The 14,205-nt window shown below is 38.0% G+C and overlaps 1 protein-coding gene across 2 annotated transcripts in view; it reads right to left on the bottom strand.

Moving 5' to 3' along the window:
- Positions 1-350: 350 nt before the first annotated feature.
- dipk2ab (divergent protein kinase domain 2Ab) overlaps positions 351-14,205 on the bottom strand; it is a 47,789-nt gene continuing 33,934 nt past the window's right edge. For both annotated transcript variants that reach the window (XM_055182692.2, XM_055182693.2), the window contains 2 exons: positions 7,284-7,587; positions 351-2,101 (listed from right to left, as the gene is read on the bottom strand). In XM_055182692.2, coding sequence (XP_055038667.1) covers positions 1,770-2,101; positions 7,284-7,587 — 636 coding nt within the window. In that variant the 3' untranslated portion in view covers positions 351-1,769. The remainder of the gene's footprint in view (positions 2,102-7,283; positions 7,588-14,205) is intronic.

Below are 14,205 nucleotides of genomic sequence, written 5' to 3'. Positions count from 1 at the left end.
GAACCAGAACGGGCCGTTTTATAATAACATTTTTAAAGCTGACAAATTATGCGAGTGTTGGCTGGATAAGTGCTGGCGACCTAGGGACAGCAACCTTCAACCCGGTGGCGCAAAAAAAAAAACAGACCAGTCCACCAGGAATTCTCCTGGTCCTCCCTATGGCCAATCCGGTCCTGCCCTTGCACACTCCCAGTATCCTGGGTTATTTTCAAGATGACTGAAAAATTATAATTTTAGCTGTGTTATTCATCCATATTAATGTCAATTACCCAAACATTCTCTCTTTTTAATTATAATAATTTGCTAGTCAAAGTAAAAGTAGCAAAAACAAAACAGACACAGTCCGTATATATAGATATATATTCATTTATTTAATATTTAAACCCACTAAAAAGTTGTAAATACAACTTCTGAATGAAAGGCACAGTAAAATCAGACACAGCTGATATAATACTCAACTCAAACATAATTACAGTACAAAAGCGGACAGTTATTTATGCACGCGATAACATCTCACGTGCCAACACCCAACAAGAGGCCATTCGGTCACCGGTGGAGATTAAACAAGAGCAGGGGGACGTCAGTGATAACAGCTGAAAAACACTTATTGCTTTGACAATTCATGGCCTGACTGGCAAGAACCCAAACATTAAAATAAAAAGATTAAAATCTTAATTCGTTTTATTAATTTGATCTGGCAAAAACATCAAGTTGAAAGAGATTAGCTAGCTTTCAAACTCCAGGCTCAATGGAGTGATGCTGTCAGTCAAGCGCTCAGATCCTTCATTATCTAACGCATTACCATACTGATCTAATTCATTGGTCCACCAAGTGCAAAATCAAACCAGTAAGGAGAAAAAAACAGCAGACTGATGACTCAAAGTTAAATGAAATTAAGTGTTAGAGACATTTAATTATTTTCTGATTAATTCAATTGCAGAGCTGTGAAATTGAAATGTTAAAAGATGGATTTTAAAGACAGGAAGTAACATTTCTGTCTATGTGGATGCACGTTCCTTCACTGAGGAGTTTACTGCTACATCACGTCCTGTCCTGGTACATTATTTATACTTAACAGCCAATTAGACACCTGGGCTGTTCTCTGATTTAATAGCGATAACATAATTTGAATTTATTGTTGCCCTCCGTGGATTTCGCATGATTAATACAAACACAAACCTTTGCGCTAGTCTCAACGCATTTATAAAGCTGCCCCAGGAGAATTCGGATGGGTTGAACAGGCTCAGTTTTACAGAACGGCACTGCGACTGTGCCCCTTTAGAGGTTTGAGTTACATAAAACCAGACTCTTTGGTATACGCAAAGCAATTCCAACTCATTTCCTCTCCAATCTGCTATAATTATGTACAGATTTCCAAGTCCTCTCTACTGTTTGAAAATTACGCTTTAAGCCAAACTCATTCTTATTGGAATGTAAGTGAATCAATTAGACAGAAGACAAACTCTCGAGCTGACGCATTTGACTTCCTGTGTACTAACATCCAGTAGCAGGACGTTAACAATAATGCCAAAAAAAAAATAAACCACTGAAAAAAGTGATGAACCAAAGACCCTTCAATAATTTAAAGATTAATGCAATCAAAACAAAATGTACACATAAGTGGTGGTAGTAATGGACGATTGGTCTGAAACAATAACTGAAGTTTCGTTTTGCCCAGACGTAAGACCTTCTAGACGTCATCACTAAACTGTGAAGATCAATGGACATTGATGGGCGGATGCTGGAGTATTGACAGTCATAGGCGGTCATTACCTAGCGGTGCCGCTTAGCTGAGTTAGATACTCGCGCAGTTCTTTAGCTGCCTGAAAGCGGCCGTACCGCTTTTTGGGGTTGGCACACTCGTCCAAAAGAGCTTCAAGCTGGCCCTCTTTGGCTATGTGTGGCGGGGGGTCGTGAAGAAGTCCACCAGTGCTGCCCCGCCACGTAGCGTATCGTGAGAGCAAGTTCTGGCAGATGGCGTAATAGTTGTGGTCTACCATGACCCGTGAACACAACATGTCTTTAGAGAAAGAAAGACAAGCCTCTTTGTCGCACTCCTCAAACTTGCTCTCGTACCAGACGTCGTAGTTTTCCGGCTTATCTGCAGGTAGAAGATCACAGTAACAATGGTTAGATTGCAGGCATTAAGATATTTCCATATAATAATTTTTCTTTCCATGCCAGCTTCTAAGGCCATATTCATGATGAGAATTCAGTCTAATTATATTAAGTAAGACTAGAAAAGATGGACATAAGGTTTAATGGGAAAATAGCAAAAGACTCATGGACTTTTGGAGCTTGGAGGTTTGACAAATGTGATCACTGTATGAGAAAGTGTTGCATGAAAAGTTTTCCTTTTGTCTTTTACAGAATAAAAACAACAACAAGGTCTGAAACAACATGGGTGTGAGTAAATTATGACAATAATATCATATTTTGTATCAATTATATTATAATCTATCAATTAAACCGTGATATTTGGACACATCCATTCAGTCTGAACACAATGAACATTTATCAGCTGTTGGACCAAGAGAGAAATCTTTTGACCTCAAAGTAGCACAGAGGCAATTATGTCCCCATTTCTGGAGTACAGCTTGTGCTTTCCTTAACAGTACGACACAAATTGCCCTCTTTCTCTGCACACAACACTGATCCATACAACCTTCATCTCCGGTTATTTTTCAAAGACCTGGCAATCAGGGCAAATAAATAACATTTACGATGATGAGAAATTCTTTGGAGTTGCATTAATGATGAAATTTATTAGAAAGAAAACCTCATGAGAAGCCAACCAATAATCATGCTTGAGAAACCTAATGCACTCCTCCCAGACTTTCTCCATTTCAATAACTCCAATTAAGTTTTTATCCGTGTTTTGGACCCCAGACACATGCCCAAACTCAATCATAACTCAAGACTGATGTGTACAGATGGAGGCAAGGTAAACAGATGCTAGGTGCAGCATCTAACACAAACTGGCTTTTTACATGTTTAAATGTTATAATTGGGTCCCCAGTGCTTCTATCAACCTAGACCTAAATGTGAAAAAGAACAACCCAGTAACTTAGTTTTGGTAAACCATTCTATGCAAGCATGTAAAAAAATTAGGTCATTCAGATTTTCTACAAAGTGGCAATTTTAACATGCTATAATGAATGATCTATATGGTATTTTGTGCTAAAACTTCACATACGCCTCTGGGGACACCAAAGTGTTACATCTCATAAAAATGTCCCCTTTAAAATCAGATTTGACTTACAACCATTATTGGTCCAATACTTAATGTCTATGTTTGATATGGATCTGCATGTAGAAATCCATTATTTAAGCCTCAAGTAGAATATCTAGAATAAAATAGATTGCTATATGTCTCATAATTTAATGATGAGATTTGAAGCATTAAAGTTTAATTTCAATTATTGATTTTACATTCATTTCAATTTCAGTCCATATTAAAGACAGCAAGGTTATATTTTCAATGTAAATGTGCTTTACATTATGTAGGATGATTTTTGCTGGGTTTTCACACACTGGGTCATATTTTATCAATTCTGTTTTAAATGCACTGCATTTCACCTAAAACATGCCTTATCTCCCAAACCTCTCTATTTTTTAAAGGGCCCATATTTCATTCATTTGTGCAATTGTTGCAATACAATGTGTTTGCCTGGTTTATGGGTCAAAAAACACATTATTTGACACATACCATACATTTTTGAAGTCCCGCACTATTGAAACAGGTTGTTTTGTACAAAGCTCATTGTTCTGAGAAAGCGCGGTGTGAACCGACTAGCCGGCTATCCAGTGCATTGTGATTGGCCGAATACCTCAATTACGTCAACGGAAATGTGATGCTCCTTACCATGTTTTTAAAGATGAATTCACAAAGCAATAGTGAAACCGAGGAGACATTATCGTCTTTACTACCTCATTAATACAAGCCTGAATCTGACCCAGAAAACACAGATGGCTAAAATGATCAATCAACTTTACCAGCACGATGTGAGCAGAACATAACAGATTGGTAAGGTAAGGAATAAGGATACTATAACAGAAAACCATGTCTGCATTTGTGATCGTAGAAACGGCGAATAAGCGCTACTCTGCACTGCCCAAAACTTGCGTTTAAATCGGCAGTATGAAATTTATTAAAAGTCATGTTCTTTCTGATCCCATTTTTTAAACCCCAGTTAGTGTGTAATGTTGCTATAATAGCATAAATAATACCTGTAAAATGATAAAGCTCAAAGTTCACAACCAGGCGATATACAGTATTTTCTTTAACAGAATTTGCCTTTTTAAAGCCTACAGGGAAATGCCGGTTTGGACTACAGCCCTCTACTTCCTGCTTTAAAGACATCACTAGAACAGTTTTTTGACTAAACTCCGCTCACAGGAATACTACAGTCGCCAGCTAAGCTAATGGCAAACTAAGCTGCTATCGAATCACAACGCACTAAACAAACTACACAATCAAATTCAATACTCCTGAAGGAGGGACTTCATAGAACAAGGAAGACATCAGCCCATTTTGAGGACAGTGAAAAAGCGCTATACAGATAAGTAAATTGTGTGAAAAATAATGTGTTTTTTACACGTGAAACATGAACATGTTATTTTGTGCACTGTAAACACATTCAAAGCTTCAAAAACACAGAAAGAACGGGACATTTACATATAAAAAACACAGGCATGTCACTGCTCAAAACTCGCGTTTGAATCGTCGGTAGAAATTCCTTTAAATATGAAAACACAGGCGCGTCACTGCTCAAAACTCGCGTTTGAATCGTCGGTAGGAAATTCTTTAAATATAAAAACACGGGCGCATCACTGCTAAAAAACTCGCATTTGAATCGTCAGTAGGAAATTCTTTAAATATGAAAACACAGGCGCGTCACTGCTCAAAACTCGCGTTTGAATTGTCGGTAGAAAATTCTTTAAATATGAAAACACGGGCGCATCACTGCTTAAAAACTCGCATTTGAATCGTCAGTAAGAAATTCTTTAAATATGAAAACACTGTCGCGTCACTGCTCAAAACTCGCGTTTGTATCGTCGGTATTAAATTCTTTTAATATACAAAAACTGGCGCATCAATTCTCAAAAACTCGCTTTTGAATCGTCAGTAGGAAATTCTTTAAATATGAAAACACAGGCGCGTCACTGCTCAAACTCGCGTTTGAATTGTCGGTAGAAAATTCTTTAAATATGAAAACATGGGCGCATCACTGCTTAAAAACTCGCATTTGAATCGTCAGTAGGAAATTCTTTAAATATGAAAACACGGGCGCATCACTGCTTAAAAACTCGCATTTGAATCGTCAGTAGGAAATTCTTTAAATATGAAAACACAGGCGCATCACTGCTTAAAAACTCCAATTTGAATCGTCAGTAGGAAATTCTTTAAATATGAAAACACGTGCGCGTCACTGCTCAAAAATCTGGTTAGAATACTCAGTAGGAAATTCTTTAAATATGAAAACCTTGGCTACTTACAGGATGTAAGTCAGCAGAACCAGAGTGTAGTTGCAAAGTTGGAATTTCTCCTTTTTTTTTGTAGATGAACCGTTTGCGTACATCCAGCCTTTAACCACCCACGTGTTTAAAAAGTAGTCCTTTCGTAAGTGCAGCACACAATCGAACATTTGGGCTGTACTGTTCTGAAACAGTGTTGTTAATAATACCCAACCCCTTGAAACTTACACCCTCTATCTTTGCGTATACATTAGGCTGGTGTTATACAAATGTTCAAACCAGTATGACGTCTTACTGCATGGGCGTGTTGAACGTTTTAGGTAGGCGTGGATGAGGCTTCACTTTTAAAAAGATCTCTTTGGATTACTAACTTGGAAAACATGAAATTGGGTCATATGACTCCTTTAAAAATGATGCCTTCGACCCAATTATTTTTTACTATTCCAGTAAGTTAATCAATCACTCTTGACTTCACTGAAACCCATTAGGAATGATCCTTAAACGTTCAGAATATAAAACATGATATCACAGTTCCTCTTTATTCTGAATCAGTCCAAAAATCCCAATTACTTTTACATCACTTTTTTCTGTCTTTACGACACATCATATTAATCTATTCTGTATTACATGAAAACAAGATATTCACCCATTGAAAGGGTAGAAGGAAGCTACTTCATCATTTTTAGTAGGCCAAGGAGACACATGTGATTGTGAGAGTCAGTGGAGCGGAGCGGCGCTGCAGATCTAAATTCATTCTAGGCTGTGGCTTTCCCTGCGCCGCTGGGTTAGACAAACATCCTGTAGCCAAGACTTCTGCTCTCCAAAGCATTGTGGATAATTTCATTACAAATCTGCGGATCAATGTTGCTTTGTGCTCCTTAAACACTGTTGAACTCGCAGTCTAATTCACCAACCTTGTATATACTATGTGTAATTCTTCATCACAAGTGGTCTTTTTAGTCTTAATCTATTTGTCCACCGTCTATGTCAAATACATGGAGTTATGCTAACATTCCTAATTCCTTACCTAATTGGAGTACAATGTCCTTGCTTGCTAGCTTGCTTTAGGACAAAAAAGTCCATCTTTAGTATTCTTTAAAAGCGGAGTTCAGACTATTTAAATTCATCCCAGTGGAGCGGTTTAACTGGTAAAAGAGACACCCTCCCCTAAAAGGCTCCAGCTTTAATGACAGAGCTCCTTCTGTAAGGCTTTTGGCACTGTGACAAGTCACTAGTGAAGAGGGAACGGACTGCGTCATTCTGTCCTCACGTGTGGGCTCTCTCAGGCACAGTATCTAAACAGCATCTAATCTGGAAGTTTCTAGTCACAAAAAACAAAAACTCTAATCTCTACAACTCAATATTGATGCACCTTAAGACAAATCCATAAAAGTTTGGGATTTCTGATTAGGGGTAACATTTGATTGGGTGTGGGAGAAAGGATGTGAGGACAATCTTCATCTTCAGTGTGACTGGATACATATATGAAACGTGTTCACTTATTTATGGACTTTTTATGACTTCAATAAACAAGATAGGAAAGAGACAGGAGAGAATACGGATATGAAGAGAATGGAATCAGGAAATAACAAAAGCCAGACTCAAACCTACTTCCCCACAGGAGCACCAGGGCTCCACACTGTCGAAAAAAAGTTAGGGAAAACAGCATTCACTATTAATATTCTAGACTGCAGTTGTCTGTTTTCAGAATGTACTCAGAAGTGGAGTGACAACCAAATTTACACGGTGTAAGTCGAGGTCATAAAAGTGTTCATTTGGAAGAAGGGATTACTTTATTCACTCACTCTGTTTAATCAGCCTCTTGTCGGCCACCACCACATTCTCTGCATCCACAACAATGACCTTCCCGTCCCGCGGGCCCACGGCAAAGTTATCGAAGCTGACGTCTAGCAGGTAGAGAGCAAAGTCGAAGTCGTTGTTAGTGAGCTGTTCTGCAATGTCCATCAGCTGCTTGGCCAGGTCAACTCTCTTCTCCCAGGGAGCGTTGAAGAAACTCCAAAGCTCCTCACCCACATAGTTCACCGCCACCATCCGCCCGCAAGCGCCAAGGTACTTTGCGAATGGCCAGCCTTCATCTGACGGAAAACTCTGTAATGACAAAAAAATATATATAATCACAAAAGAGAATAAGTTCAAGTTTATGATCAACAACATTTACAGTCATTGTTACAAATAAAACAATTGTTTAAGCATTTCTTATAGACGGTTTCATCGGACGCACGTGCGCTGAAGCGATACACGTCTGGATCCGAACTTTACTTCCGGTTTCGTTTTTTTAATGGTCTGACTAGTTGCTAAACTGATTTCTTGAACAAATGCCTCGTCGAAAGTAACAAATGTTTTGGTTTTCTAGGTAATCTGTGTTGTTTTTTTGCTTGTTATATAAATGAACTACGTTTATAGAACTTTGTTGTTATTTATTCTTAGCAGAGTTTACCGGAAGTTACATGCGGACCACGACAGCCGCTTGTTTATGTTGTTACTGCTGAAACCGTCTATAGGGTTTAAACTGACTACTTGATGCATTTGATATATTTATACATGGTTTCAAATGCAAAAACATTAATAAACTGCTTTTGTGGCCCAAACTTAACTCTTTCCATGCCAGCATGGCCAGCCAGCACCAGCATTTTATATCAAAGTAAAGAACAGGCCCTCTGCTTTAAAAAAAAGATTCATCCTACCTTCATCTGTTCTCTTTTTATCACCTCTCAAATATGGGTAAGTTTCTTACCAAATAACCACATTTTGAGCAAAAAGCTGAGATAATTGCATTTTTGTGAGGGACTTTTGATAGAGATCAGATTCAGAGCGATGCTCAAAACATACACGGAGTTTGAACTGTTTGCCCTAAGGGAATACTTCCAAGTTTATTAAGCTGGGTAAGAGCGCCACCTGGTGGATAATAGCGTAAATACAGATTGCCGGAAAAAGTTATCAATGGCAGGAAAGAGTTTAATTCCGGTAGACTTCCGCAAAGAATCAATAACAAGGGAGTTCTATAGTAGATTATTTCTGATAACAAGCAAAAAAAAAAAAACAATTACCTTAGTTCAAATCAAAGCTAAAGCGTATCAATCCTACACTGAGATAACATTACTGTGTAAAATTAAAGGTACAGTAAAAGCAGAATCTAGTGTTGTGAATTACAACCACCCTCAATTTCAAAACGCGATAAAAAGCTATGATATCTGCCACATGACACATGTCATCATCTGAAACAACGTAGGAACAAAATGTGTTCTGTAGAGAAGTTTGTCCATTTAGAGCTTATTTAGAAACATGACGGCGACTTTCATGTAAGGGGACCAACAGTGTATGTAGATAAAAACGGCTCAGTCCAAGGTACTAAAAACAATACAGTTTATTATGAAAGATATTTATACATCACTGATAATACAGTTTTGTATATTATATTGCATTTCTGTCAGGAAATCCTTTTGTTTTATTTATACAAAGCTAGCTACGTGTGATTCATAAAGATCCATGAATCCTTGTCTGGCTGCCAAACCTCTAATTGCACCACAGCAATCCATGCAGTATCCCATCAACTTTAGAAAACCTAAACATTTTATGTTCAACAAGGTATTTGTTCCAGAAATCAGTTTAGTCATTAGCCAGACTGATAAACAAACAGACCGGAAGTTAAAGGTCCCATTCTTCCTGTGTTTTGACGCTTTAGCTTTGTTTACAATGCGCAGTATAACATGTGTTCATGTTCACGTGTAAAAAAACGTGGTATTTTTCACACAATTTACTTATCTCTATAGCGCTGTTTCACTGTCCTCAAAACGGGTTGATGTCTTCCTTGTTCCATGAAGTCCCTCCTTCAGAAATACGTATCGAGTTCTGATTTTGTAGTTTGTTTAGTGTGTTGTGATTCGACAGCAGCTTAGCTTAAAGGAATATTCCATTTTCTTAAAAGAAAAATCCAGATAATTTACTCACCACAATGTCATCCAAAATGTTGATGTCTTTCTTTGTTCAGTCGAGATGAAATTATGTTTTTTGAGGAAAACATTGCAGGATTTTTCTCATTTTACACAACTTTTCGTTTAGTTCCGGTCTAGGGCGACCTAACGTAAATGCGTAATGACGTAGGGAGGTCACGTGTTTCATATATAAAACGCACATTTGCGGACCATTGTTAACAATAAACTTACACAAAGACATTAATTAGTATCAGTTGACATACAACAACGTCGGAACGGTCCTCTTTCACCACACTTGTAAACACTGGGGCGGAGTTTCGCGTTCGTCCTCTGTGACCTCTTGACGTGATGACGTATTGCGTCGGGTCACGCTAGCGCATGACGACCGGATCTAAAGGAGAAGTTGTGCTTTAAAAGTGGATATTTGTTATTTTTATTGTCAAAAATGACATTCGTTTTGCTAGATAAGACCCTTATGCCTCGTTTGGGATTGTTTATAGTCCTTTGAAACTCTGTTGAAAAAAAACCGTTAAGTGTAGAATTAAGTATTAATTGTTGGTGTCTATTAAAGTCCATTAAAATGAGAAAAATCCTGCAATGTTTTCCTCAAAAAACATAATTTCTTCTCGATTGAACAAAGAAAGACATCAACATTTTGGATGACATGGTGGTGAGTAAATTATCTGGATTTTTCTTTTAAGAAAATGGAATATTCCTTTAACAGAGCCGTTTGAGCTTAGCTTGCGACTGACATATTCCTATGGGCAGAGTTTAGTCAAAAACTCTTATATTGACGTCAAAATGGGATCAAGAAAAACTTGACCTTTAACTTTGGGTCTGGCGGGTAACCATGGCAATGTGCATGCATCCGATTAAACATCTATATTAGCGGTGGTATTGCATTTTTTCTACACAAGACCGCACCAAAAGAAACATTTTGACCACAAAAACAATCCTTGTGTAACATTACCTTTGTATAATAAACTGTAGCTGCCATATATATTTGTAATTGTACAAAATTTAAAATAAAGTGATCCCAGAGTGCTTTTTTAAGGAAAGCAAAATAGAAAACTGATACGGTCCGATTCCATTGTGGAGCGTTCACATACAAACCACAATTTCGAACAGCTTGGAGCAAATCAAGAGATTCCCTGAGGCTGACAGTAACAAAAAGTGAATCGGACATGGCTGTGTTTTTTTAACTATTTATGAAAATCTAAGCAGTGATGGATTTATTTTCTCACCAGTATCATCTCAGTAATGCACTCTTACAGTCAATGCAATCCTGGACTAGCCAGAAACAGCAAAAAACGCTGCACAGTGAATTACAGTGGGTTATTTACGTAAGGTCACAACTTCTTTTCCTGATAAGAACTGATAAGACCAGTTGTTTATGCTGAAAGAAGCGTGAAGAATGTGAAATACCAACAATAAATAGCAGTAAATTGGACTATGGGGAGTTCTGACTGTTTTCAACAATGGCAGCAGTACTTCTAAAGATGTCTAAACACAGAAGTGAAATTTTTTGTGATAAAAGCTAACCGAACTGGTAGGAGGTTTACTTAAAGTGAGGAAAATACTACATCAATTGCATGCAAAACAGGTTATTTCAACACGGCACTTTTGTTGTCTGAGTCACATCTGGGCAGAAAAATCGTGAATGTTGGGGAGGCATCTGTCAGTTGTGACTCTACTCTGTGAGGCTTTTCAGATATACACAAATGAGGTAAGTAAGGCAGCTGTACCCCTGTAACTGGGTTGGTCTCTCAGGGCTTTGAGTGGGCACGTCTCATTATGCCTTCTCTTTCTATTTCATCTACCATAGTGTAGAAGAGCAGGCAATTAGATATGAAAGAGTACAAATTAAAGCAAAATAAATGGAAAACCAAATGCATTTACTGTCGGGGACACACAGTCTGCTTTATTCAATCAAAGCACCACTCTATTTTAATGATTTATATCTGAAATGTACAGAACCTTAATTTTTTTTTTTTTTGCTGGGACCGTACAGTTGATATTCTTCAATAACTTCGCCCTTTTTATTTCTTTGAGCTGCTCAGATGACTCACACGAGCTTCACTGATATTGACAGACCGCACTGCACACGGAAGAAAGGCACACAACTGCAATCTAATTCCCTTTTATTCACAGTTGGAGAAATCTAATAGTCTAGTTTAATCTGCCTCAGAATCTGATTAAAATTTTATGGAGAATCTCATTAATATTTCACTATACACATATTATTTAAAAACATACAATCGGTACAAGGACACAGCAAAATGTCTGCAGTTCAATCTTTTGGTCAGAGCCTGAGAAAGAGTGAACAATACATCTCATACTGGGTATTTCTGTGTCGAATACACTCCGTCAGGTAGGGGTGGGCGATATGACCAAAATTTTATATCACAAAATGATTAATTTTAATTTTCTAAATTCTTGTTAGCAACATCAATAACAAAAAATGTATACAAGCATAAAAAAGAAAGACATATAATATATGTCTTAGTAAAATGTAAAGTGAGATTTTCTCTCCATGCTGTTTGATTAACCTGTGTAACAGACAGGAGTAAAATTAGGTAACTTCCCATTTTAAGACAAAAGTCCAGATCCAATATACTGTTACACATGCATTTTATTTTTCAGATGTTTACTTTCTCTTAAGACCAAAATGGAATTTTGACGTATATGCGTATTTAAAGGCCAATAAAGCAGCAAAAATGCTTGCGTGCTCCTTAGATGGAAACAGCGTGCAAATTTAGCACTGTTGTTTGTTTCAATGACTTAGAATCATTTGATTTAAAACTGCGGTGCTTAAATACGTTTACAAACATTACGTTTTCACCACACAGAAACATGATGTGGGCGCGTAACCTCGATAGTGACGATAGTCTAAAATCTCTACCGTTTGTCAAATTTCTACTGGTTCATCATACCTACCGATTTATCGGCCACCCATACCGCAAGGGTTCGTATAAGTTTCGAAAATTTATTTCGAGTATGGTCCTTTATGACGTCATAAAGGGCAGAATTCCTTGTATGGGCACTTCTGCCAGAAGAGTGTGCGCACATATGAACCAGGGCTGTGTTTCCCAAAAGCTTTTTTTAGCTAATCATGGTCATGGTTACATCGAACTCTATTGAAAACAACATAACTTGCGACCATAGTTCAGTCCCTCTAGAAAAACGTGATAATGCGATCATATGATTCAACGCATAATCAGCCAAATTACGTATATTTATGCGGGGGTCACTTTTACAGCATAAATTGCAGATTTCCCTGGGCAAAATATGCAGGGCTTGCATGATTTCATAATCCCTGCATTTTCGTAGCAAAAATCACATATATCTTAGCAGAAAAATGTTGATTTACTTAACACAAGCGCAGCCATGTCCCCTGTTGCCATGGGAACGTTATGAAGTGATGTGATTTTGTGATGTGAACATCATTAAAAAACTGCAAAAGCTTTTTGCAAGTTCCCGCAGTTTTTGCAAGTTCCCACAGTTTTTGCAAGTTCCCGCAATTTTTGCTAATTCCCGCAATTTCATTGCATAAAAATACTGCATATTCCATCACATTTTTTAAGAAAACGCAAGATCAAGGATTTTTGCCCGCAACAATCACAAAAAAATCCACAATTTTCTGGAAGGACTGATAGTTGCTTTCGGGAAGCGCACCCCTGAGCTAGAGCACGACCATTAAGATGCTTTGTTGGGGTTACAGTTAAGGGTTACGGGAAAGTTGTTGGCAGTGCTGCAAAAATCAACAATGTCCCAGCAAAAAAAAAATCCCAGGCAGAGTTGGAACCACAGGCAGTAAGCAAAACTGAATAAAATAAACGTATAGTGAATCAAGAGTTATCCAGGGATAATGCAGTGATGTATTGTGTTGGATGTGTGCTCGTGACTCACTGGTCCGCTGTACGCCTCGGCTGAGTTTGTCTTTTACAAACTCGATGAAACTAAAGACTCTTTGGAGATATGAAAGATGCAGTAATACTCCTTAGGTACTTAGAACTTACATGAGATTGGAAGAAACTGTGCATGTTATGTCACATTTAAATAGTATGCAGTATAGCATAGTTTATGCAGTCTACAGTATCTAATTTTGCATTCCGAACACAATCATTTTTGTGACCCACAAACAAAAAAAATGCCCTACTACTGCACACTTGCCGTGTTCACGGTAACAATGTCTTCCTTTATCTCCTTCAATCCTGTTTTCAGTCCACAGCCTCATTTTTCTCCATGTGTCTTTTATCTACAGTCTACATGCAGCTGTCAGACAGCTTTGAAGTCGCATTTAAGCCTTTGACACTTTATTTGAGACCTTTAAGAATGTACAGATGAGATAAGACTTAAACTATCAGGTCACGCTCCAGTTAAGCCAACAAATCAAGGCAGTAAACAGAACGCACTCCCCACTAATCAGTGCTAAACTGAGCCAACAATTTCTACAAATCCAATTTGTTCCATCAAACACAGTTTGCAAAAATAACAATATTAGTCTACTTTAATATTAGTAATTAGCGTAAGCCAGAGCAGCGGCGGGAGACTGGAGCGGTCGATACCCTATATAAGGACTGGGTCAATCAACAGAGATGAAACTAGTCTCACAGCGCTGCTCAGTCCCAGCACACATCCTGCATGAGTTCGATCAGGCAGTCTTCAAGAGGAACCGTTAAAAATCCATTGTGTATGTGTGGGGGGTTACTTTTAACCTCAAAGAGAGGGATTTGAATAGAGAAAGAGCAAGCCAAAAAGCTTTAGTGCTGAG

Source organism: Misgurnus anguillicaudatus, chromosome 25, assembly GCF_027580225.2.
Source record: "Misgurnus anguillicaudatus chromosome 25, ASM2758022v2, whole genome shotgun sequence".
NCBI lineage: Eukaryota > Metazoa > Chordata > Actinopteri > Cypriniformes > Cobitidae > Misgurnus > Misgurnus anguillicaudatus.
This window is presented reverse-complemented; position numbering and strand designations above follow the sequence as displayed.